General features: G+C 47.1%; 1 protein-coding gene across 1 annotated transcript in view; it reads left to right on the forward strand.

Moving 5' to 3' along the window:
- LDLR (low density lipoprotein receptor) overlaps window positions 1–24,278 on the forward strand; it is a 31,964-nt gene extending 7,686 nt beyond the window's left edge. The window contains exons 2-18 of the mRNA XM_063110237.1: window positions 3,166–3,282; window positions 3,703–3,825; window positions 4,520–4,906; window positions 7,254–7,376; window positions 9,369–9,491; window positions 11,010–11,129; window positions 11,680–11,805; window positions 13,626–13,797; window positions 13,883–14,110; window positions 15,439–15,557; window positions 15,885–16,024; window positions 16,546–16,687; window positions 16,816–16,968; window positions 18,485–18,655; window positions 20,488–20,565; window positions 21,376–21,533; window positions 22,266–24,278. Coding sequence (XP_062966307.1) covers window positions 3,166–3,282; window positions 3,703–3,825; window positions 4,520–4,906; window positions 7,254–7,376; window positions 9,369–9,491; window positions 11,010–11,129; window positions 11,680–11,805; window positions 13,626–13,797; window positions 13,883–14,110; window positions 15,439–15,557; window positions 15,885–16,024; window positions 16,546–16,687; window positions 16,816–16,968; window positions 18,485–18,655; window positions 20,488–20,565; window positions 21,376–21,533; window positions 22,266–22,301 — 2,516 coding nt within the window. The 3' untranslated portion in view covers window positions 22,302–24,278. The remainder of the gene's footprint in view (window positions 1–3,165; window positions 3,283–3,702; window positions 3,826–4,519; window positions 4,907–7,253; window positions 7,377–9,368; window positions 9,492–11,009; window positions 11,130–11,679; window positions 11,806–13,625; window positions 13,798–13,882; window positions 14,111–15,438; window positions 15,558–15,884; window positions 16,025–16,545; window positions 16,688–16,815; window positions 16,969–18,484; window positions 18,656–20,487; window positions 20,566–21,375; window positions 21,534–22,265) is intronic.
- Window positions 24,279–25,742: the final 1,464 nt, after the last annotated feature.

The following is a 25,742-nucleotide window of genomic DNA, read 5'->3' on the forward strand; positions in this document are numbered from 1 at the left end:
AGGCAATTTTGATATCATTTGATGATGGAGTGACAAAAAGGTGTTTTAGGAGCTTTTAAGCGTGCCTAACCCAGTTTTTTGGAAGGTCGGCATCAAAGCTGAACTGAACGCTAACAGACGGTAGCTGAGCCAAGGGAAGGGGATTGCAGGGATGTGGGGTCTGAGATTGTGAAATGTTTACAGGCTCCAGTATGGGGACAGATTATGTGCCAAGGGTGAAGGTGTGTCACCCGTGGTCCCATGAAAGGAGATGTGTCCCTTAGTGTTGCAATTCTCGCTGCTGAGGGCTTGGGGACAGTTGGTGAAATCTTGTGACCTCAAGGACATTGCTCTCTTTCTCACTTATAGAAGAGGTCTGGGGCCTGTAATTTACAGGAAAAAGAGATGTCTGACGATATGCATGAGCAGAGGAACTGGATGGGAGGAGGAAGTCATGGCTGTGCATTCATGAGCCTGGAGGAGAGGTTTCTAAGTGTGTTCCTTCTGCTCCTTCCGGCTGTGGGTCACCTTCAGCTATGAACTGCTCCCTCTGCTGTCTTAAATCTTGGCATTAATTTAAGTGGAGACTACAGTTCTTCACTCTGGCCAAGGATGGGGTGAGCTGGAGCCTCATAACTAAATCCATCATGGGTCTTTAAGTCTTTCTTGTATGTGGTTTCCCCTACAGTGTACTTTTTCCCAGATGCTCCGTAAATCTTTTTTTTGGCAGCTGTCCAGTAAGGAGATCCGAACCCTTGAACTTGGTGTTTGTTAGTTACAGCATCGCGCTCTAATCAACTGAGATAAGCCCATAAATCTTTGAAGCTTCCTTGTTTGCTTTAAAGAACTAATGCGTTCTAATGTATGTAGTCTTTCACCTCGAGGACTTTTAAAATCACCTTTATACACTAAGGTCAAGGGTTCGAATCCCCTTACTGGCCAGACATCCCCCCGCAGAAAATCACCTTTATATTTTGGAATAGTACTAGATTTACAGAAAAGTTGCGAAGATATTGCAGAGAATTCTTACATACCCTCATACAGTTTTCCCCATTGTTAACATCTTAGATAACTATGGCTCATTTGTCAAAACTAAGAGATTAACGTTGGTAGAATACTATTAACTCTAGACTTTATTTGGATTTCACCAATTTTTCCTGTAATGGCCCTTTCTGTTCCAAGATGCAATCTGGTATTCTATATTACATTTAGCCCTAAAGTTGTTTTTTTTTGGCAGCTGGCTGTTATGGGGATCCAAACCCTTGATGTTGGTGTTGTCAGCACCACACTTTAACCAAGTGAGCTAATTAGCCAGCCCCTACCCCTAAAGTCTTTTGATCATAGTTTTAAGCAACTGGTCTCCAAACTCTGTTAATAAAAACCTGCATAGATACGCAGGACAATGCGCATAAGTTATATGCAAATACAAACCTATTTTATATCAGGGACTTGGGCGTCATCAGATTTTGGTATCCTTGGGGAGTTCTGGAACATGTCCCCCATGAATGCTAAGGGACGAGTGTATAAAACACAGGTTGTAAGATATTGACCCTTCAAGATCCAGAACGAAGAAAAGGAGGCTTCTCTCCTGGGGCAGGTAGAATCATTAAAGTATCTACACTCTTCTGCTCTTTTTGTCTGGAAGGTTCTTCCAGGAATGGAATAACTTTCTGGAGATGGGGTGTTGGCTTCAAGTATGATGCATTTATTAATTACCTTTGTGCAAAATGAGCTGATGACTAAATTTTGCACAAGCCATTAAATGATGTTTGTATGGCTAACATTAAAAATTGATGAAAGAAAAAACGTTCTTAATCTTCTTAAGAGGATAATGAAACATATAGTAAATTTAGCCTTTGACGAAAACTTATATTTTATGTAGGGTTTGCCTAGAAAACATCTGACACATGTGGATGACAGTAAAAAGGCAGATTCTGCTATTTTCTTCTTCTTCTTTTTTTTTTTTTTTTGGTCTTATTACTTTATTCAAAAAGTGTGCTGAAATAAGCAGTCCTAATTTGTTATTGGCACTATTGTTTTAGTTTACATATAGAATCAGAGTTTATATTGATTTGCAAAGTTTCTTTGATTCCAGTTCACACTTAACACCACATTCTAAACCAAAACTTAATATCTATTTTTTTTTTTTTTTTTAAAGATGACCGGTAAGGAGAACTTAACCCTTGACTTGGTTGTGTCAGCACCACACTCAGCCAGTGAGCAAACCGGCCATCCATATATGGGATCCGAACCCGGGGCCTTGGTGTTATCAGCACCGCACTCTCCCGAGTGAGCCATGGGCCGGCCCCAAAACTTAATATCTAAAACTAAATGCAGTCAATAGCATCTTGATCTCTTTTCCAAAGTTCAAAAATCATATATTTTAGGAAATTTCCCAGTTTGTTCTCATTTTTATCCAAAAATTCAAATTGTAGGAAAAGTTTTCTCTTATTACATCTTTTGTTACTGTTTCTGTTTTTGTTTTTTTCTTTTTTTTTTTTTTTTTTTTTTTTTTTTTTCCGGTGACCGGTGCTCAGCCAGGGAGTGCACCGATCATCCTTATATAGGATCTGAACCCGCGGCGGCGGGAGCGTCGCCGCGCTGCTAGCGCAGCACGCTACCGAGTGCGCCACGGGCTCAGCCCTTTGTTTTTTTCTTAAATCCGATCTCCAGATATACGATTGTCTTCGCTGCTGGATCTTAGTTTTCTGGCTTCTGCATTTATAATTTCTGATAATTATTTTTTCTCTTCATATTTTCTCTCTATCTACTAGATAAAACTCCTCAAATTTTTTCACCTTAGTGATTGCACTGGGTCAGTTTTCCTCATGACCGTGTTTAATACACCAGATAATTTTCATTTCTTATTAAGGTGCATGGATGTTCTAATATTTTGTTTCTGTACTTCAGCAGATCTATACTCTGGATTCAATAGCCAAGATGTCAAAGCCTTAAACATTGTTGCCAAGTCTCTCTTGGGTTTATTCTTTTATCCTCCACTATACTTCTGGGTTCATGAAATTTCATTGATTGTGTGTGTTTCATTTCCTGAGACTCAGGCTGTTACTGACAGGACTACATTCCTGGTTCATCCTTTAGCTGGCAGGAAATACACATGGGAAGCATGGTCAGTTTCTGATTCCAGTACTGAGGAGCCTCCTTCCTCTTTTCTTCTCTCATTGAAAGATAAGTGTGGGAGAAATGAGTTCCAGTGCCAGGACGGGAAATGCATCTCCTACAAGTGGGTTTGCGATGGCAGCTCTGAGTGCCAGGATGGCTCTGATGAGTCCCAGCAGACATGCAGTGAGTTCCCTTTGGTTGGGACCTTTTTTGATAATGGTGGGTGGAAAAGTGGCCAGTGGATTGATGTGTTCAACCACAAATTGGGTAGTGGGGAGAGGACATATTACTGGGACTTTCCTTCAATGGTTGTTGTTTTTCCAATTGAAGTGAAATTCACCTAACATGAAATTAACCAGCTCAGTAGTATTAATACATTCAGGATGCTGTGCAGCCACCCCCTCTATATCATTCCCAAAACCTTTACAACACCTGATGTCTAGTTTTTAACAAGCTCCACTAAATGCCTTTCTTATTCACCCATAAAGGTGGGATGGGCATCCTCTTTCTTGAAAGTGCTGGGCTTTTCCTTTGCAAAGATGGGACTGGTGCGGATCACTCGTCTTCCCTCTAAGTTACAGCTCAATCCCATTTCTCCTGTAGTGTCTGTCACGTGCAAGTCGGGGGACTTCAGCTGTGGGGGCCGTGTCAACCGCTGCATTCCTCAGTTCTGGAGATGTGATGGTCAAGTGGACTGTGAGAATGGCTCGGATGAGCAAAGCTGTCGTAAGTGGCCTGGCAGTCTGCACCCCCCGGGGCCTTGTCCCAGTCTGGCCTGTGCTAATGATGCACCAGAGCTCTGGGGTGTGGACAGACTTTGTTCCCCAGGTGGCCCTGCCCGAGCTCCATTTTGGCTACTCCTCACTGGGCTCCATCTCCTGGGGGCTCGTACCAAGTCCCCTCCCACCCCTCAATCCCACCTTGACCAGGAGGCATTGCGGTGGGGGTGGACAGTGCCTCTTCTTAGGGATGTCAGGCCAGGTGCCTGCCACCCATGAGGCTGAGTGCATAGTGAGTGCTCCCTGGCCCAGTCTCAGTGACCCAACTAACCACTGAGAAGAAAAAGGCCTCACCAAGCTAGAGAGTTCCGCTAAAAGTCAAGGCCAGGAGTCCTAGAGGGAAATGCACTTTGCAGCTGGGGGTCTTCTTGGCTTTTTTAGTAATAATGACAGCAAACCTGTCAATAATGGTACCATCATGCTGGTAAAGCCTATGAGTTATATAGCTATTAACTGGCCCATTCTCATAGCAAGGCCAGGAGGCATGCACAGATGAGGAAACTGAGGCACAGAGGGGCAGCGGTTCAGAGTCCGGGGGTCTGCTAACTGGGGCCTCTCTGTGGCACTGTGTTCCTGTCTATAGAACGGGCTGGTGTTGGGGCTCTGCAGTGACAGTGTGGCCTCCTCCCATGTCCCCACAGCCCCTAAGACATGCTCCCAGGACGAGTTCCAGTGCCATGATGGCAAGTGCATCTCGCGGCAGTTTGTCTGCGACCTAGACCGGGACTGCCAGGATGGCTCCGATGAGGTCTCCTGCCCAGTAACCACCTGCGGCCCTGTCAGCTTCCAGTGTAACAGCTCCATCTGCATCCCCGAGCTGTGGGCCTGCGACGGTGAACACGACTGTGAGGACGGCTCCGATGAGTGGCCACAGAACTGCGGAGGCCGGGACACGTCTGCCCCCCAAGGAGACAATGGCCCCTGCTCTGCCCATGAGTTCCACTGTGGCAGCGGAGAATGCATCCATGCCAGTTGGCACTGCGACGGCGGCCCCGACTGCAAGGACAAGTCTGATGAGGAGGACTGTGGTACGGGTGGGGATGGGGTTCCCATCACCTGTCTCCAGGCTCCCTGGGTGGGAAACAGGCAGTGACTTTAAGTACTTAAATGATTTCCAATCATGAAGCAAGAGAGTCGGTCCCATTTTGTGTTTCTTCCAGTCTTTCTGATTACATTGAGGAAACAGCAGCCCCCCAAATAGATTCTTTTTCACCTAGTTAATCTCTCTCTTTTTTTATTTTGGCAGCTGGCCGGTACAGGGATTGAACCCTGGACCTTGGTGTTATCTGCACTGCGCTCTAACCAACCCAGTTAACCGGCCAGCCCTAGTTAATCTCTTTTTTGACCAGGGTAGCAGCTACAAGCTGCAGCATTACTGGCCCAGGAAAAATCCTGGGCTCCAGGCCTGGCTGGTGACGTCCAAGCTGTGTGACCCTTGGCCGTGGTCTCCCCACCATAGGATGGGACGATTGCATTGACTTTGTTTTTTTTTTTTGTTTGTTTTGTTTTTAAAAAAGATGACCGGTAAGGGAATCTCAACCCTTGGCTTGGTGTTGTCAAGCACCACGCTCAGCCAGTGAGCTAACCAGCCATCCCTATATAGGATCCGAACCCATGGCCTTGGTGTTATCAGCACCGCACTCTCCTGAGTGAGCCATGGGCTGGCCCTTCCATTGACTTTGGCAGGCTATGATTAGAGTCTGACGCCACCCAATAGAATGTTCCACAATGGTGGAAATGTCCCATGGTTGCTCTGTCCAGTACAGGAGCTGCTGCCCCGTGTATCCATTGAGCATGTGAAGTGTGGTGAGTTCGGCTGATGAACAGAAATTTGAACTTCACTGAATTTTTTTTTTTTTTTTTGACACCTGGCTGGTAAGGGGATCTGAACCCTTGACCTTGGTGTTATCGGCACCATGCTCTAACCAAGCGGCACCATGCTCTAACCAAGTGAGCTAACCAGCCAGCCCTCAATGAGTTTTATGAATTGAAATTTATTTTTTTTTTTTTTTTTTTTTTTTTTTTTTTTTTTTTTTTTAAAAGATGACCGGTAAGGGGATCTTAACCCTTGATTTGGTGTTGTGAGCACCACGCTCAGCCAGTGAGCGAAACGGCCATCCATATATGGGATCCGAACCTGGGGCCTTGGTGTTATCAGCACCGCACTCTCCTGAGTGAGCCACGGGCCGGCCCTCCTGTATCTCTTTTCACTAACATCTACTTTTTAAAAAAAAATTTTGTTTTTTATTATTTTCATTTTTTGTATTTTTAAGTTTTTATATATTTCTTTTTTTAACATCTGCTTTCTTTTATTTATTTATTTATTTTTTAAGATGACCGGTAAGGGGATCTTAACCCTTGACTTGGTGTTGTCAGCACCACGCTCAGCCAGTGAGCGAACCGGCCATCTGTATATGGGATCCGAACCCGGGGCCTTGGTGTTATCAGCACCGCACTCTCCCGAGTGAGCCACGGGCCGGCCCCAACATCTGCTTTCTTGATGTAGCATCATCTCATAAATTTCACACTCTCAATCTTAGTCATTTGAATGACTGTTTTTTTTTTTTTTTTTCTTTTTTTCTCTTTCTCTGACTGAATGATTGTTTTATCCTCATGGTATTGATCTGATTTATCATAATTTATTGGGCTTCTCCTTGCTTCCTAGGTTGAGTCATGTTCATGGCTTTCTTGCTGAGAATGACCTATTGGGTCTGTCAGATTTTTAATGAATCTAGAGTTCTAAAAAATGCATTTGCAGAAAGCCTGGTGAGAAGTCTAAGAAGACCTTCATGGCTGTGTTAGTGTGTTTGAATTTGGAGTAGTTTTTTTTTTCCTTTCCTATTTTCTCAACTTTGAGCAATTACATTAATAATAATCTCCCATGATTCTTTTTCATTGAGGGACACAGGTATTGCTGTTAAAGAAAATCTTCTACAGCGTACATTGGTTAAAAAGTAGAATACAAAAGCTGGCCCTTTAGCTCAGTTGGTTAGAGCTCAGCCTTATCACCTCAAAGTCATGGGTTTGGATCCCCTCATGGCCAGACACCATTAAAAAAGAAACAAAAGAAATGTGGAGTATGAAGACAGGTTCATCTGGGGAGTTTTTCCCCAGAATAGGAAGATAGACCCTCTTTTTCCTTTTTACCTACTCAAAGAAGCACCACTTTTTTGCGCTTAGGAGATGAGCCAGATCTTCTGCTAGGTCAAGAAGCCCCGGTGTGTTTTGCCATCTCTGCAGCTTCCCCATCCACATGGCCGCCCCTGATGCCCAAGGCTTCTGTTGGCCTGTTGGGAAATTGCTGCTTGGAAGGTGCTAGTTCTTTTTCTCTGGTTGCCTCTCCTTGAGAGAATCAGCACACTCTGTCTTTTCCAGCTGTGGCCACCTGCCGCCCTGATGAATTCCAGTGCTCAGATGGGACGTGCATCCACGGCAGCCGGCAGTGTGACCGGGAGTACGACTGCAGCGACATGAGTGATGAGCTTGGCTGCAACAACGGTGAGCCCTGGTCACCTGGCCTCCTGTCCTTATCTTTCAGTGTTTGCAAATGCTCCGTAGAGTCAGGGGACAGTGGGTCCCCGGTGAGGGAGGGTGTTTCCTGGGTCAGCTGTGCATCCTTGGGCAAGTTACTTGACTACTCTGAGCCTCACTTCCGCTTATCTGAAAAATGTGCATAATGACAGCACCAACTTCAGGACTGGGAGATTTAATAAAGTCGCTGTGTGCAGAGCTCAAGTCTTTAAACTCGTAGTTGTGTGCGCAGTCTAATTCCATGCAAGGCACATTCCTGAATTCATAACACAGCAGTTCCACTTCTGGGAAAGTGCTCAGGTGACAGTCACACCCATGCTCCAGAGATGGACTGTGAGCAGCCCCTAAGAGCAAAACCTAATAGCAAAACTCTGGAAGCAACTAAAGACTCACCAGTGTAGAATTAATTTTAAAAACTTTTTTTATTTGTGGCAAAATACATGTAACATAAAATTACTATCTTAGTCTTTTTTTTTTGTGGTTGGCCAATATTGGGATCCAAACACTTGACCTTGGTGTTATAACACCACACTCTAACCAAGTGAGCTTACCAGCCAGCCCCTTAATCATTTTTAAGTGCACAGTTCTGTGGCATTAAGCACATTCACATTGTGCAGCCATTACACAGCCATCCGTCTCCAGAACTTTTTCATCTTCCCAAACTGAAACTTTGTCCCCATTAAACACTCACTACCCATCCCCCATCCGCCTCCGCAGCCCCTGGCACTCACCATTCTGCTTTCTGAATCTGACGACTCTAGGGACCACCTATGGGTGGAATCGTGCAGTATTTGTCCTTCTGTGTCTGGCTTATTTCACTGAGCACAATGTCCTCAAGGTTCATCCATGTTGTAGCGTGTGTCAGGATTTTCTTCCTTTTTAAGGCTGAATCATATTCCATTGTATGGATGGACCACCTTGTGTTGATCCACTCACCTCCACCTTTTGGCCATTGTGAATAATGCTGCTATGGACATGAGAGTTTAGAATTAATGTTAATGTGGGGTGTGATCACACATAGCACGCAGCCAGGAAATGAGGTTCCAGCCACCAGCTGCAGCATAGATGAACCTCATAACCTTAGTGCTGGGTGCAAGAAGCCAGTTGCAGGTGATTACCAGATGGAGTTATGTTGCCAGGCTCAAAAACAAGCAAAATTAAACAATATACATTTGATAAAACTGTTAATGAAAAAATAGGAAGATGGTAAATCCGGTTCAGGAGTATTGTGACTTCTGTGGGTAGTAGGATGGGTAGGGAAAAGGCTGCTATAATAGTCTAGGTTGGAGCTAGCCATATAGCTCAATTGGTTAGAGTGCATTGTTATAACACCAAGGTCAAGGGTTCGGATCCCTGTACCTGCCAGCTGAAAAGAAAAAAAAAAAGAATAGTCTAGGTTAACAGCAAACTTTTACCATAAAGGGCCAGATATTTTCAGCTTTCAGTAGGTCATAGTCTGTGTCACTACTACTCAACTCTGTCCTATAGTGTGAAAGCAACCATAGACAATATATAAATAAATGGGCATGACTGTGTGCCAATAAAACTTTATTTATTTATTTTTAGAAGGTGACCGGTAAGGGGATCTTAACCCTTGGCTTGGTGTTGTCAGCACCATGCTCTCCCAAGTGAGCTAACCGGCCATCCCTATATAGGATCCAAACCCATGGCCTTGGTGTTATCAGCACCACACTCTCCCAAGTGAGCCACTGGCCGGCCCAAAACTTTATTTAAATAAACAAGCAGTGGGCTGTTTTGGCCCGTGGGTCGTAGTTTGCTAACTCTGGCTCTAGGTGACATTCTAATGCTTAAGCTGGGTAGTGAGTCCTTGGGTGGTCAATGAATATTTATGTTGTATTAATGAATTGATTTGCATATATTCTTGTATGAAGGAACTATTATGTTAAAGAGTGCCATGCAGGCTCCTGCAGCTGACCCTTTTCTCTCTGGCTCTCATAGTGACACTGTGTGAGGGGCCCAACAAGTTCAAGTGCCACAGCGGCGAGTGCATCACCCTGGACAAAGTGTGCAATTCAGTCAGGGACTGCCGGGACTGGTCAGATGAGCCCATCAAGGAGTGCGGTGAGGCTCGGGGTGCAGGCGGCTGGCAGAGTTTGGGGGAGTCAGGGATGGGACCGAGATGGGGGTTCTGTGGGTCTGTGGAGAATTCAGCCTACCCACCCCATGAGATCCAAAGGGTTTGTATGAGCCATGGATTGACCTAATGGTCATTTTGGTTCTGGAACAAGACAGATATGGGGGGGATTGGTGATAACCAGCTTTGCTTCTGAGCCTCAATTTTCACATCTGTCGGATGGGCCAGTAGTTGCTCACTTATCTTAAAGCTGTTAGGAATTGACCCATGTGGTGCTTGTATTCAGTAGCTGTCTGTGAACCACAGAAGTGACCATTAATAGATATTTTGTTAGGAGAATTCTTTCTAAAAAAATGAATTCTAAAATAGGCAAATTCTTCTTTTTTTTGGTGGCTAGACAGTACAGGGACCCAAACCCTTGACCTTCATGTTATCAGTACCATGCTCTAACCACACGAGCTATCCGGCTAGCCCCTGTCTTGAGAGGTTTTGGATTTTACCTATCCCCCTAAAATTTGACTTTCATATAACTTATGTGTCATGAAATATTTTTCTTTTGATTCTTATTTTTCTTTTCAACTATTTAAAAATGTAAAAACCATTCTTAACTTGCAGGATATACAACAGTAGGCATCAGACCAGCTTTGGCCCAGGCCTGGGTAGACAGCAGGAGCGTAGATTCTGTAGCTACATGCCCTGGGTTGAAGTCCAATGGGTTGATCTTGAGGAAGTCACTTAACTTGACCATGCCTTAGTTTCCCCAGCTGTATTTCAGCTACTTTTAGGGTTGCTGGGAGGGTTTGCTTTTTTGTGTGTGGCTGGCCGATACAGGGATCTGAACCCTTGACCTTGGTGCAACAAGGCAGTGCTCTAACCAACTGAGCCAACCGGCTAGCCCATGTTGGGAGGATTACGTGAGTTAATACACGTAACTGTAGTAAGTGGTATGTGGCTGGTTTTTTTTGTTGTGTGTGTGTACATATGTACACATACATATATACGTATATATTTTAATTGTGGTAAAAAACATATAACATAAAATTTACCATCTTAACCATTTTTAAGCGCACAGGTCAGTGTTGATAAGCACATTCACATTATTATACGACCATCACCACCATCATCTCCAGAACTTTCTCATCTTCCCAAACTTAAACTCTGTCCCCATTAAACACTCACTCCCCACCCCTCTCCCTCAGCCTCTGGCACCCACTGTTCTACTTTCTGTCTCTGTGGATCTGATGACTCTAGGGACCTCCTATAAATGGAATCACACAGTATTTGTCCCTTTGTGCTTGGCTTATTTCACTGAGCATAATGTCCCCAAGGCTGTCATGTTGCAGCATGTGACATTTTTATGTAAGTCTTCTTATGAGCTGTGTTACTGCACCATCTTCTAAGTCGTTGTCACGATTGGGATAAAGATGGTGAAATAGCACACGGCGGCAGAGAAGGGATGGCTGGAGGCCTGAGAGTGATGGTCTGTGCCCCCCCATCTGGTGCAGGGACCAACGAGTGCTTGGACAACAACGGAGGGTGTTCCCACATCTGCAACGACCTCAAGATCGGCCATGAGTGCCTGTGCCCTGGTGGCTTCCACCTGGTGGATCAGCGACAATGCGAAGGTGATTCCCGAGCAGGGCTGGGCTCTGGGGTTCCTCTGCCTTTTCCCCACATGGAAGCCAAACTCTATGCCTTAGTTTCACTATCTATTAAATGGCATGAAAACAGTCCCTACCTCATCGGGCTGTTAGGAGTATTGCTTTTGGCAGCTGGCCAGTACGGGAACCCAAACCCTTGACCTTGGTGTTACAGCACTGCGGTCCAACCAACTGTGCTAACCGAGAGGTTTTAATGAGATGCCACATACGCGGAACATTTAGGACAGGCCTACCCTGCGACAAGCTCTGGGTCTCTTGGAGGTTCTTGCCTTTTGGGATTAATAATTAAGAATTCATGTGGGATGCAGTTTTGCTGTCTTGGCTGGGCCCCTGAGGTGAATGGTGAGGTCAGGGTCATCGCTGGGGATGACACTTGGCTCTTTCTTTGATTGTGTTCCCCAGGGCAGATGGGCTGTCCCCTGCTGCTGTGGGGAGCCGTGGGTTTTGGTATGGGTCCCACGGCTCCATACTGTGGGGAATATGTCCCGAACCTTTTTCTTGGTCCCACTCACAGATATCGATGAGTGTCAGGACCCGGACACCTGCAGCCAGCTGTGCGTGAACCTGGAGGGCGGCTTCAAGTGCGAGTGTGAGGAGGGCTTCCAGCTGGACTCCAGCACCAAGGCCTGCAAAGCTATAGGTGGGTGCAGGAAGGCGGTGGGTGGGTGGAGCTGGTGTCACTCTCGCCAGCCAGTGTGGTGGGGAATATCACCATCCGAACTTCGCACAGACTAAGATCACCTGGCTGGCAGCCTGTTTGCTTTTGAGACCTCTGGCAGGTGAATAAACTGCCAGAGGGCTCAAACTTTATTAGTGGATGCTGAAGTTTAAATAAAGTTTAGCCCAGTTAGGACTTGGGCATCCCAGGAGGGAAGTCACTGGTTAATGCCATGGGATGTGGGGACGGTTTGCACTCCGTAGCCTTGGTGGCAGGACAGGAACCTGCTGTCCTTTCTGGGATAATTTGGGGAGTGACTTCAAAGGGACAAAAGGTGGAAAGCCCTTGCCAACGTTTCTGCACCCCCTCCAGCTGTTCTTACTAACTCACGCGGTGTATACCAACAAAAGCAAATCCACTTCAAACAGAGACCAAAATATTTGCTCATCATGAAACAAAATCATAGAAATAGTTGCTTTTTTTTCTGCCCTGAAATTCAGATTATCGCTGCCACCAAGCACTCGCTCTTAGCATCCCCTAAATCAACCTGTCTGTGTTTCTGCAGGGGTAACTGTCCTGGTGGAGTTGTCCAGACACCCAGATGCACTTTGCTTCATGTTTTGTCCTTCCTGTCTGATCACAGGGATCAATTTGGCAGAAATATTTTGTTTGTTTATTTATTTATTTATTTATTTATTGGTAGCTGGCAGTGAGGGGATCTGAACCCCTGACCTTGGTGCAGAAATATTTTATAGCATCTTCTGTTTACCCAGGGGTCTTTCTCCTCTGCTGCCATTTCTTTCCACGACTTCCTGGGCTCCCTGTGTACATCTCATGTGCACCCCAGTTCTGCCAGGTGGGGTGTATGGCTCCCTGATGTCACTTTCCATGAGTTCATGAAGTCCTCCAGCATTGGTGATTTCACTTTGAAACTCATCTCATACCTGTCAGTGTTTATAAAGATGCCATTCCCAGGGGCTGAGATGGCGTCTCAGGAAGGGATAATTCTGCACGAGGTCCACTCACAGAAGGGGTCAGTTTGCTGAGTGAATGTTGGTGTTATGGTTAGAACACAGCCCTGGGAGTTGGTGAGACCTGGGTTCGAATTCTGGCTCTGCCACTCACTAGGCTGTGTGACTTCGGGCAAGTCACTCTCCCTCTCTGAGCCTCAATCCTCTCATCTGTAAAGGGGGGTTAACAATAGCCCCTGCCTCTTAGGACTGTGGGGATTCATTGAGGGAAAACATGATATATGAAAAACACTATGCAGAATTCTCATCCTTTAGGTATTGCTCCCTAAACATTAGGCATGATCATTTCTCCATCTTTATATTTTTTTTTTGGAGACTGGCTGGTATGGGGATCTGAACCCTTGACCTTGGTGTTGTCAACACCATTCTCTCAAGTGAACTAACCAACCAGCCCTATTTCATCTTTATATTCTGAAATGAAAATGCTGGAGCCTTGGTGTTTTATAGTGAAGATTTTATTTATTGACAGCTGGGCGGTACTGGGATCCAAACCCATGACCCTGGTGTTATAAGGCTGCACTCTAAACAACTGAGCTAACCAGCCAGGCAGAGGTGGGCTCTTTGAGTAGCCCTGGGAGGAGCTGTCCCTCCAGTGTCAGCCAGGTCCCTGATGTCACAGCAGCCGAAACGCACAGCTAATGCACCAGGGAAGATCAGGGTGTCTTCTGGTTCCGCCCCACCCTGCAGAGCAACACGTAGGGGAGGCAAGGTGCTCTTGGCTCCATCGAGTGATCTCTTCTGTTCCCCTGACCGCCCTTTCTCGGTCCCCAGACTCCATCGCCTATCTCTTCTTCACCAACCGCCATGAGGTGCGCAGGATGACCCTCGACCGCAGTGAATACACCAGCCTCATCCCAAACCTGAAGAATGTGGTCGCCCTGGACACGGAGGTGGCCAGCAACAGAATCTACTGGTCTGATCTGTCCCAGAGGAAGATCTACAGGTGAGCCCCAGCTCCCCCGGGCAGCCCTGGCCCCCCACTGAGATGAGAGCTCCTCACCGTGATGCTGTCCCTTCTCCTGCCTCAGCACCCAGATCGACAGAGCCCACAGTCTCTCCTCCTACGACACCATCATCAGCAGGGACCTCCAGGCACCTGATGGGTTGGCTGTGGACTGGATCCATGGCCACATATACTGGACCGACTCCATCCTGGGCACCGTCTCTGTGGCCGATACCAAGGGCCTGAAGAGGAAAACACTCTTCAAGGAAAAAGGCTCCAAGCCCAGGGCCATTGTGGTGGACCCTGTCCACGGGTACGTGTCCCCAAAGCTGAGGGGTCCAGAAGGAGTGAGGGGCATAGGTGAGGGATTCAAGAGCCACGTGGGACTCAGGGGGAATGTTTGTACCTGAGATACCCCAAGTTAGGGGCAGAGAAGAGGTGGCAGGGCCTCGTGCTGTCAGGAAAGGAATAGGAACCCAAAGTGGTTGACTTTCCCCACAGCCGTTTGGAGGCCACAGAGGTCCAATCATTTTGGAGGCCACAGGAGAGAGATCTTTCTCAACGTCTGTTGTGCTGCCTGAGATAGAAGCGGACTTCGGGCTAAAATTTCAAAACCAGAAACTAAAATAGTCATTTCAGTGAATGTTAGAATTTAATCCTAATCAGAAATTAGAAATTGAATTGGAACTGAAAATACACATTTAATCAGTGTTGGGGTCAGAGTCTCCTAGCCCAGGATAGGATTGGAGGGAGAGAAAAATATGGAGGTCCTCTATGAAGTTAGTTTGGGGAGACATCTGTAGGTGACACTCTGTCATGGGACAGCAAGTGAAGGTTGTAACTTCTGTGGAGCCCCAGTGGGTGGGTGCTGGGGACACCGGTGGCTGACTCAGCTGGTCCAGGCCAGGACACAGTGACCTGGCAGGAAGCGTTTTCCCTGCCCCCTGCCCTGCATACTCTGTACCTGTCAGGCTACATCTCCCACCTGGGCACGTAAAAGGTGGAATATCACAATTTCAGAGGGGCGTTGACAACCTGGGACAGCAGCCTGTGCTGAGAGAAATAAGCCAGTCACAAAAGGACAAACACTGTATGATCCCACTCATGGGAGGTCCCTAGAGTGTCAGATCCACAGAGACAGAAAGTAGACTGGGGATGGGGATGGGGAGTGTTAAATGGGGACAGAGTTTCAGTTTGGAAAGATGGAAAGTTCTGGAGATGATGGTGACGACTGCGCAGCAATGTGAGTGTGCTTAATGCTGCTGAACTGTACACTCAAAAATGGTTAAGACAGTAAATTTTATCTGTATTTTATCACCATTAAAAATCTTCAAAACTTACTTGAAAAGCAAAATAATATATATATATAAAAAGAAAATGTCTTTAGGGAGCACTGTTCCGAGTGCAGATTCTAGCGCTCCAGTCTCAACCTTTGGAATCCAAAACTTCCTTGGCTCAAAGGTTCTAGAATCCTCCCAGGTCTCCCCAGGCTCAGGGTTAGGCAAGGTTAGGGGAGCAAAAACAATAAATTTAGGGTCCCCAGCAGGGCCTGGCTATTTCCAGTGGAAGCTGCTCTTTTGCAGTGGGCACAGGGCTCCCGGGCTGAGTGTCCTCATATCTCTGTCGCTATTCTCCCACTAGATTCATGTACTGGACTGACTGGGGAACCCCTGCCAAGATCGAGAAAGGGGGTCTGAATGGAGTGGATGTGTACTCACTGGTGACTGAAGACATCCAGTGGCCCAATGGCATCACCCTGGGTATGTTGGAGCAACGCTTATTCCTGCCAGTGTTGGGCAGAGTCTGCAGGACAGAGGGGAGTGGCCTCATGGCTCCTGAGCCAGTCCATGCTGCTGCCTGAGGTTTTTATCACCTTCAGCCATGCCGGCTGTGCAGCTGGGAGAGTATCACAGGGGACAGGGGAGACAGGACAAAGTCACGGTGTAGGGGTCAGGCTCACACATTGTCCCTGCTGCTTTTCCGGATACTTCTCTGCTGGGTCCTTCAGGGAGCTTCTTCCTGCGGGAGCAGAGTGGCTCCTCTGGCATCTGGTATGTGACCTCTCCTTGTCCACCTGTGTGTTCTAGATCTTTCCAATGGCCGCCTCTACTGGGTTGACTCCAAATTGCACTCCATCTCCAGCATCGATGTCAACGGAGGTAATCGGAAGACCATCTTGGAGGATGAGAAAAAGCTGGCACACCCCTTCTCCGTGGCTGTCTTTGAGGTGAGACTCAGGAGCCTGAGGAAATTCCTGGCTCACTGAAGACAGGGTTTCATTTGGGAAGATGAGAAAGTTCTGGAGATGGATGGTGATGATTGTACCACAGTGTGAATGTACTTAATGCCACTGAGCTGTGCACTCAAACATGTTTAAGATGGTAAAAATTTTGTGTTCTGTGTATGTTACCACAGTTAAAACCTTTTTTTTTTTTTTTTTTTTTTAAAGATGACTGGTAAGGGGATCTTAACCCTTGGCTTGGTGTTGTCAGCACCACGCTCAGCCAGTGAGCAAACCAGCCATCCCTATATAGGATCCGAACCCGTGGCCTTGGTGTTATCAGCACCGCACTCTCCCGAGTGAGCCACGGGCCGGCCCTTAAAACCTTTTTTTAAAAAAAGAACTGATGCTATAACCTAGTTAGTATTGCTTTTTCCCAGGGAACCCCAGAGATTAGAGGGAGACAGTGATCTGTGTCCTATCCTGGTGGTTATTGGGATTTTTCATCTTCTTAATGCCCCTTGTAGGACAAAGTATTTTGGACGGATATCATCAACGAAGCCATTTTCAGTGCCAACCGTCTCACTGGCTCAGATGTTAATTTGGTGGCTGAAAACCTGTTATCCCCAGAGGACATTGTCCTGTTCCACAACCTCACACAGCCAAGAGGTAAGGATGGGTTGTCCTCACTTCCTACCCATGAAATTTCCTTGTTGTCACTCTGGAAAATTCTGGAATGTTCTGGAATTTTCTAGTCTACCTGATGATTCTTTGAAACCCCACTTCTTCCACCCCAGGGGTGAACTGGTGTGAGAAAACAGCTCTCCACAATGGTGGCTGCCAGTATCTGTGTCTTCCGGCCCCGCAGATCAACCCCCACTCGCCCAAGTTCACCTGTGCCTGCCCCGACGGCTTGCTGCTGGCCCAGGACATGAGGAGCTGCCTCACAGGTGGGGGTGTGGGTCTCATCTCTGCCACTGTGCAGCTGGGCCCTGCAACTGGACCATTCTGAGCCTCTCTTTGCTTATCTGCAAATGGGTACCTTGAGGCTGTTGTAAGAACTCGTGAGTTGTTGGGGTCACCATACCTTGCCTTTCTTGCTTGCCGGTGCATCGGCACTGCTTTCAGTCCTGGTTGGTTGCCCTTTGGGGTCTAGTCCTCTCTTTCCCAGACCCTGGGGAGGAGATCTGAGTTTAGACACAGGTGTCAGGTGTTAAGTGAGGAGATGGCCCTTTTGTCAATTCTCTTCTGAGAGTCTTTTTTTTTTTTTTTTTTAAACTTCATTCATTCATTTATTTTGGTGGCTGGTCGGTAGGGGGATCTGAACCTTTGACCTTGGTGTTACCAACTCTGTGTTCTAACTAACTGAGCTAACCCAAGAAAGTCTTGATTTGGGGCCAATGTGTCCTTAACACATGTACACTCCCTTTTGTACAATGACAACAGATAAAAATGTGATCACAACATAGATATCCATCAGCGTTTATTTTCAGTGCATTCATTCTCAGTTATTTCTTGGTGGCCGATGGCCTTTGTTTCCTGTGTGTCATTAGGAGCAGGGAGTTATCAGAATGGATCCAGGGCATGTAGCCCTCAGAAAATATTTATTCTTTTTTGTTCCCTCTCTGTAAAGCACATTATTTTCTTGGCATGCGTATTTTTGCCAAGAAGGCTGCTGGACAAAATGTGCATGTTATTCTAACTGGAGAATACGGGCTTTTAATCATTTTCACAAATTTTTTTTTGGCGGCTGGCCAGCACAGGGATCTGAATATCTTCACAATTTTGTTGAAGGAAGCTTGTAAAAATTTTTAAAGTTTTTGATTTTTATTTACTTACTTAATAAATAAAAATTGTATGTATGTATTGTGTACAACATGTTTTGAAATAGGTATACATTGTGGAATGGCTAAATCGAGCTAATTAGCATACATATTACCTCACACACTTACTTTTTTTGTGATGAGAACACTTAAAATCTACTCTCAGCAATTTTGAGGTACACGATACATTGTTATTATCTATAGTCACTAAGTCCTACAGTGGATCTCTGGATCTTCTTATTCTTCCTGTCTAACTGAAATTTTGTGTCCTCTGACCAACATCTCCTTATTCCCCATAGCCAGCCCCTGGTAACCACCATTCTACTGTCTGATTCTGTGAGTTCAACTTTTTAATTTTTTAAATTTATTCTATATTTTTTGGTGGCTGGCTGGTATGGGGATCCGAACCCTTGACCTTGGTGTTATAACACCATTATAACAACTGAGCTAACCAACCAGCCCAGAATTCAACTGTTTTAGATTCCACATATAAGTGAGATCATGGGGTAGTTGTCTTTCCATGTCTGGCTTATTTCACTTAACATTATGTCCTCCAGGGTTATCCATGTTATCACAAATGACAGGATTTTCTTCATTCCTAAGGCTGAATAGTATTCCATTGTGTATATATTTATTCTTTCAGAGCCTGAGCCTGTAGTGACCACCCAGGGTACCTCCACAGTCAGGCTGAAGGGCAGCTCTGCACCCAGGGGCCCAAAGCACACAGCCAGCCCACCTGCTCCCAGCATGTCCCAGCAGCCTGTGGCCATCCCTGAGCTCACCACAGTGGAGATGGTGACAATGTCCCACCAAGGTAAAGGCTGGGTCCTCTGTGGCCCCTGGTTCATTGGGACCAGTGGCCCCTTCAGAGACCGTGAGCATTTTGGTGAAGACATAGTGGCTGTGTGGGCTTCTTTGTTCACTGTCTCTGAAACCTGTTTTCCTACCTATAAAATGGGCCTAATGCTAGTACTTGCCTACCTCCTGGGGACTAAATGGGCTAACTCATGTGAAGAGCCTGAACTGCTGTTCCCCAGAGTGGACCAGGAGTGGAGACCCAGGAGTCTGATATTGTATCAAGGTCCATTTGCTGCCTTATTTTTAGGCATTGTTCAGCAGTGCCAGGATGAGGGTATGGTGATCCTCAATATGCAGTGTTTAATGGGGGCACCAAAACACTTAGAAACCCAGTAGTATTTCCATGCCATAAATATATATATTTTTGGCAGCTGGCCAGTACAGGAAATCATTGACCTTGGTGTTATAAGGCTGTGCTCTAACCAACTGAACTAACTGGCTGGCCCCCATGCAATGTGTTTTAAGAGATTGAATCATCAGACTGCAGTCCATGGGTTGGCCACCTGGTTTTGAATATTTTTATTGGAGCCAAGGTTCCAATGAGACAGGATCCTCTTGTCTTTCTTGAAAATTTTGATGTTTTATTCAGCTTGGGGTTTTTGTGTTAATTTTGATTTTTTAAAATAACACATTAAAATATTATTGGATTACTGAGTTCTTTGCTGCCCCCTTCAGTTCTATGGCTGAGGAAGTCCTCACTGTTCTCAGTGAATTGATCGGTCTTTCACTTGTTTGACCACCAGAGGGTGACTGACCTGGTGTGAGCAGTCTGTAATGGAGCTCCTAGACTTTTCTAGCCAAAAAAAGCCCATTAGCAAGTTTTAGATAAAAAAGGTTTTTTCCAGAGGAGCTGAAGCTTTTGTTCAGTCACGAACAAGATAAATTGGAACTGCTGTGCCTGAGGGAGTCCAGCAAACCTCGCTTGGGGGAAGGCGGGTGTCACTGCTTAAAAAAGCACTTCACAGACTGGCCCATCTGGGACTTCTCAAATTTGGCAAAGGAGTCCTTTAAGGGGGTAAAATTCTGAAAGATCCCATTGTTTCCCTAATTATTTTTATCACACATTTTTTTCTTAAATATGAATAAAAGTCAAACTGGGTATAAACACCCTACATGCATATTATAGCCGGTAGTATTAAAACCCAGATGGATCTGAATCTAACTGATAATGGTAAATCACCAGTCACTGGTGTATGCGATGCAGTGTGGCTTATTCAGCCCTTGCAGCCCACTTGCTTGTCTGGGGCACTTTAAGTGTTGGCCTGCCTGGGGCCCTTATGTTGCATAGCACAGGCGCACAGGCATGGTTCGGTACTGAGATTATTCCCATCCCATAATGTTTCTCATTTATCTGAGACATTTGGCACAGGCCTATCAGGCTTTGGTGCCCTCCAACCCAGAGAGTGAGATTGCTGACTATTTTGGGGTCAGAATGTGGTTCTCCTACCCCAGCCAGAATATACCCATTTTGATAAAATGGAGAACCAGGTTGGAAAATTCCACCAGTGACCTTCTCAGTCACTGAGAATGCATCTGCAGGCCTTAGTCTTGAAGACCCTCAGCCCTTCCCCAATGCTTGGTCAATGAGAGGCTAAACGACCTTCTTAAATCTGCCTTGAATCCCATAACTCACAAATAAGCCAGCATGGCCCCTCTCAAACTTGGGAGGTTCTCCTAGGTGCCTTGAACTCATCCGGACAGTGAGACATCAGGCATTTTCCTTTGTGTGGCGATCATCAAACACTCGCTTTGTTTTCTGTGCCTCACTCTGTCCTTTTTCGCCTGTAGTCCTGGGTGACATGGCTGGCAGAGAGAATGCAGAGAAGCCCAGGAGTGTGGGGGCTCTGTCCATCATCCTCCCCATTGGTAAGTGTTGGCTGGTTCCCACCCTTGCCCAGGCCACATGCCCGCCCTGCCCAGCCAGCTGGGCCCTGTCACCCTTGTTTTCTTTTTGGTGGCTGGCCAGTATGGGGATCCAAACTCTGGACCTTGGTGTTACAACACCACGCTCTAACCAGCTGAGCTAACCAGCCAGCCCCCTTTCCGTTTTCTGAGGACATCCTTTTGAGATGTCTGTACCCCCTAGCCCATTCTCAAAGACCGATGGCCTGTCTCTCGGTGCCTGGCAGTTGTCCGGCTGTGAGTTGGTAAACAGGGAAGGTGGGACCTCCCCTGGCTTTGCAGGGTAACACTGCCTGAGGTCTTTCCAACAGACCCTGGGTCTCTCCCTGCTTCTGGGCCTCGCCAGAATCTTACAAACCCAGGCTGAGTGAGCCCTTGCCTGTCTCCTGGACAGATTGAGGTTGACACCCACGAGAAGACTGGGGAGGGGACAGACTTCGCTATCAGAGAACGACTGGGCCCCACTCATGTTAAAATAGAAGAATTAATCATGGCTCCGTCTGTAGAGAAAAATACTACTTCTACAAAAGTACCAGCCCCATGTCGGGTGAATCCCAGGAGAGTCAACTACAGTCAGCTGTTCTCAGGGCGAGGCAGGCCCAGTGGGCTTCAAGTTAGAATTTATTTTTACAATGAGCAAGTAAATTCAGAACTAAAACATTATCGACTAAGAGGGCCGGGAGTCACAGGCGTCTCCTGATGCTGGGTGACCTCACTCCGGCCATGGAGCCGGGGCACTCGGGGATATCATGTGACTGACCACTGTCCCCACAGTGCTTCTCGTCCTCCTCTGTTTCGGGGCCTTCCTCCTCTGGAAAAACTGGCGGCTCAAGAGCATCAACAGTATCAACTTTGACAACCCTGTGTACCAGAAGACCACAGAGGACGAGGTCCACATTTGCCCGAACCAGGACGGCTACACCTACCCTTCGGTGAGAGCCCTGGCCCCACCCCCAGGAGGCTGGAGCCATTAGACCCTCAGAGGACAAGGCAGGGGCTCCCTGGGAGGACCCAGGATGGTCCTGGGTGGACATTCTATCTGTGTCCTCACTCACTTGCTAAGTGTCACCCTCCGCCCAGATGGGACATCCTCCTAGTGCAGGGAGAGGGACATCAGGGAAGCAAATACGTCATAAGTCAGAGAGGTGGACAAAAAGAAAGCCAGAGGAGGTCGGAGAAGCATTTGTGGGGGCTGCGAGGGAGGGGAGGTGGTTTTAGGTGAGGAGGTCGGGGTGGGCTTCTCTGAGCAGGAGTGTCCGGTGTAAGAGGGGGCAGCCCATGCAAAGGCCCTGGGGATGCACCGTGCCTGGTGCATTTGAGGAGCCCAGAGAAGGCCAGTGTGGCAGGAGAGCAAGGCAGGGGGAGCGGGAGGAGGTGACAGGGCTTGGTGGACCACAGGGAGGACTTTGGCTTTCGTTCCACATTAGGTGGAGCCGCCAGAGGGTGCTCATGAGCACCTGAGTCCTGTCCCTCCTCTGCTTAGAACCCAGAGGGACAGGACTGACTCAGGTGCTCATAGGCGCCCTCTGCGGCTGTCGGGGGAACAGGCTGGAAGACGGGGCAGAGGCGACTGTCTGCTCCAGGGGGTGAGAAGTAGGTGGATTCCAGCCATGTTTACTGAATATTGGATTGATCATTTCCGGTGTTGGCTGTTTCGTTGACAGAGACAGATGGTCCGCCTCGAGGATGACGTGGCATGAACAGCTGCCTCGCGTCCTGTCCCTCCCAGGAACCTGCTGCCACTCACAGGCAGGAAGAACCCTTTCTCTGCGGACCCTTGACCGTCTGTCCACCTCCCTGCCCAAAACCCTTCCTGAGACCTTGGCCTCCAGTTGCATTTGAAGAAAGAAACAACCAAAGCCACTGCTGGCTGCTGCAGCCAGTGGCCTGTCTGCCAGAGCTTTGTTTTATATATTTATTCTTCTGGGAGGCAGCATAGGCTTCCAACAGCTCCCACAAAATGGGTTTTGGTTGGGATTTTTGGTTTTCTTTCTTGATGTGCAAAGGAGAATTGGGAAAGGCGCAGAGCTAGGTGATATCTGGGTTTCCCTCCAGGGATGTTCTGACCTTCTGTCCACTGTGACTCGCTCCTCATGTGAAGGACGAAAGGGAACAGGGGAAGAGAGAAGCAAGTGGCTTTGAACATGTGACAGTAGGTGCTACTGTCAGGGTCCACCTCCCTCTAACCCAAGCCCCTAAACTCAGGACTAATGAACGTGTTTACCTCTCTACCTGATAGCCTTGCTGGACAGCCAGAGTTAACCTTTTCACTGCCACCCCCAAATCATGATCAGCCTAGCGTCTCTCAAGCAGGTTGGTGCCATCCTTAAGCAGAAAGGGGACTTGTGGTGTTGGTACTGATGTGGTTGAATCCAGGGTGCCGGGGGTGGCAGCAACCATGACCAATTCATTCGCCCAAACTGGGCCAGTTCCCGGAGGGAGAGCCTGAGTCACCAGATGCCCTTAATATCTATCAAGTGCCTGAGACACCCAGTTCCCTTGCATGTGAGGACACACAGCCTCTGCCCTCTACTAGTGTCCTTTGGCCGGGTGTGGCTGTCTAGACCCCAGCCTCGCGCCCACCCCCCAGCCCAACCCTTCCCCGGGGACCCTGCTCATCTCTTTTTGTGTCTCCTTGCACTTTTTCCAGTTCAGGGTTGTACATTGTGTAAATGCAGCATTCGTGTTATTATTTTGCACTGTTTTCTGTCGTATGTGTTGGGTGGGATCCCAGGCTGGAGCAGGCCCATGTCGATGAGCACATGGAAGAAAGGGTTGGGTTGACCAGGACTTGAATGCCGTGATTGGGAATGTCTGGAACTGCCATTTTCTGTTGTCTTTACATCTGCTTGTTTAGAGTTTCCACAGAGTGTCCACTTCTATGCAAATACCCCTGTGCCACTGATTCCCCTGACAGGACCCGGTATTGTTTTAAGTGCACATCTGGAGTGTGTGTGGCATTCCAGTCTTGTAAGCAATCCTTCGGTCTTGGTCATTTGATGGGACTTGTTTTGTTTTCGGCGGCTGGCTGGTGTGGGGATCCGAACCCTTGACCTTGGTGTCACCACCTGAACCAACCTGCCAGCCCTTGATGGGACTTTTGAAACATGAATTCTTTCTGATATTGCCACCAATGTTATCAATGCATTTACGACCCAAGGGACAGTGGCAGCCTCCTTAGGATTCCTGCATGAAGACGTCTGAAGGGAATGTCAGTTGCTCCCTACTCAAGGACAAAACCCTGTGCTCCACTGTGTAAGAAGCTGTGGCCGGCTTTTCTCTTCCTGAAGCATGTACATAAATCCCGGACACATAGTGAGGCTTTTTGTTATGTTTGCACTTTGTATATTTGTTGAAACAGTTGTCACTTATATATACATACATATATATATATATATATATATAATCTATTTATTTTTTGCAAACCCTGTCTGCTGCATTCATGTGACTCCTCTAGAGGCTACATTGGGGGTGATTGTCTCTGACGTGCCTCATCTTTATGTACAGAGGTTATTTGCACGAACTGGACTGTGGGCAACGCTTTTCAGGAGGATGATGTCCATGTTTTACGTATGGGTGGCCTTTGGGACATGGGTATTGCCTTTTAAACCACTGTATAGAATGTTTTTATAGCCTGACTGTCTTACTGTGATTGATTAAATTTCTTAAATGAACCATTTGACTAAACCTGATGCACTTTCTTCTGTTGGCTCGGTTGCTCCGTCTGTACATAGGTTGAACTCCCTTGGGGGAAGGATCCAGAAAGGGAATATTTTCCCAGAGCTCAGAGCTGGCTGCAGCCTGCATGGGGAGCCACAGGTCCAGGGGGTTGGGGGGGTGACAATATGCCTAGCTGGTTAATTTTGTGCTCTACTGGGTGCTTCTCCGAGTTGGGGTTTTGTCACATCTCTGCTGTTTCACTCATTTTTTTTTTTTTTTTTTTTTTTTTTAAAGATGACTGGTAAGGGGATCTTAACCCTTGACTTGGTGTTGTCAGCACCACGCTCAGCCAGTGAGCGAACCGGCCATCCATATATGGGATCCGAACCCGTGGCCTTGGTGTTATCAGCACCGCACTCTCCCGAGTGAGCCACGGGCCGGCCCTTCACTCATCTTTTTGACAGACATTTATTGAGCACTTTGTACCAGGCCCTGTTCTAGGCATGTGAACATGACACCACAATGACTAGAGGAAATGAGAGTCCCCTTGCCCTCAAGGAGCTGACATTTTAGAAGGAAAAATAGATTCAAACAATTATTACATTTTTGAAGAATATTAAACAGGGTCATGAGAAGTGACTGGTAGGAAGGAGGCTCCTTTATTTAGGGAGGGGCCCAGGAGGGTTTTTCTAAGAAGGTGACATTTGAGCTGAGTCCAATAGAATGACAAAGACCTGGTCATGTGAGGATTTGGGGGACCAAGAGTGTTTGGGACTAAAGGAGCAGTGCTCTGTCAACACACAGGGATATTTGTGAAGGACTTTTCCCTTCAGACCCTAGAGTGGTTGGCACAATAGGATAAAAACGTGACTACCAAATTCACTGCTAGGATCTGAAGATCAAGAGATTCCACAACACGAATGCTAATGATTGTTAAGTCCTGGAAACTCTGGACTCAAAATTCCATACAGAGAACATCTGGCTGGAACCACGGGCATCTGGGCACATGTATTACTGTCCCCCTCAGCACCTCGGCTTCACTCGCTTGGACTTGGCCTGCGTTGAAGACAGTCCTGGTGTGTACTGGGACATGGTCAGGAACACAGAGCCCACAGCAGACAGAATTTCATGCAGGGAACTAAGTATAAAAGACCCAGCGGGGACTGGCCGGTTGGGTCAGTTGATTAGAGCTCCGCGTTCTAACACCAAGGTCAAGGGTTCAGAACCCTGTACCAGACAGCCGCCAAAAAAAAGTACAAACTAAACGAAGAAGTGTGGGCAAGGATGTGGAGAAAGTGGAACCCTCGTGCTCTGTGGGTGAGAATAAGTGTGATGCTGTGGAAAACGTATGGCGATTACTCAGGGGGAAAAAAAGCATAGAGTGACTGTACGAGGCCACAATTCCACTCCTGGGCCTATGCCCCAAAGAAGTGGAAAGAAGGACTCAAATTTGCACACCCACGTGCACAGCAGCATGATTC

The sequence above is a fragment of the Cynocephalus volans genome, chromosome 10 (genome assembly GCF_027409185.1).
Source record: "Cynocephalus volans isolate mCynVol1 chromosome 10, mCynVol1.pri, whole genome shotgun sequence".
Taxonomy (NCBI): domain Eukaryota; kingdom Metazoa; phylum Chordata; class Mammalia; order Dermoptera; family Cynocephalidae; genus Cynocephalus; species Cynocephalus volans.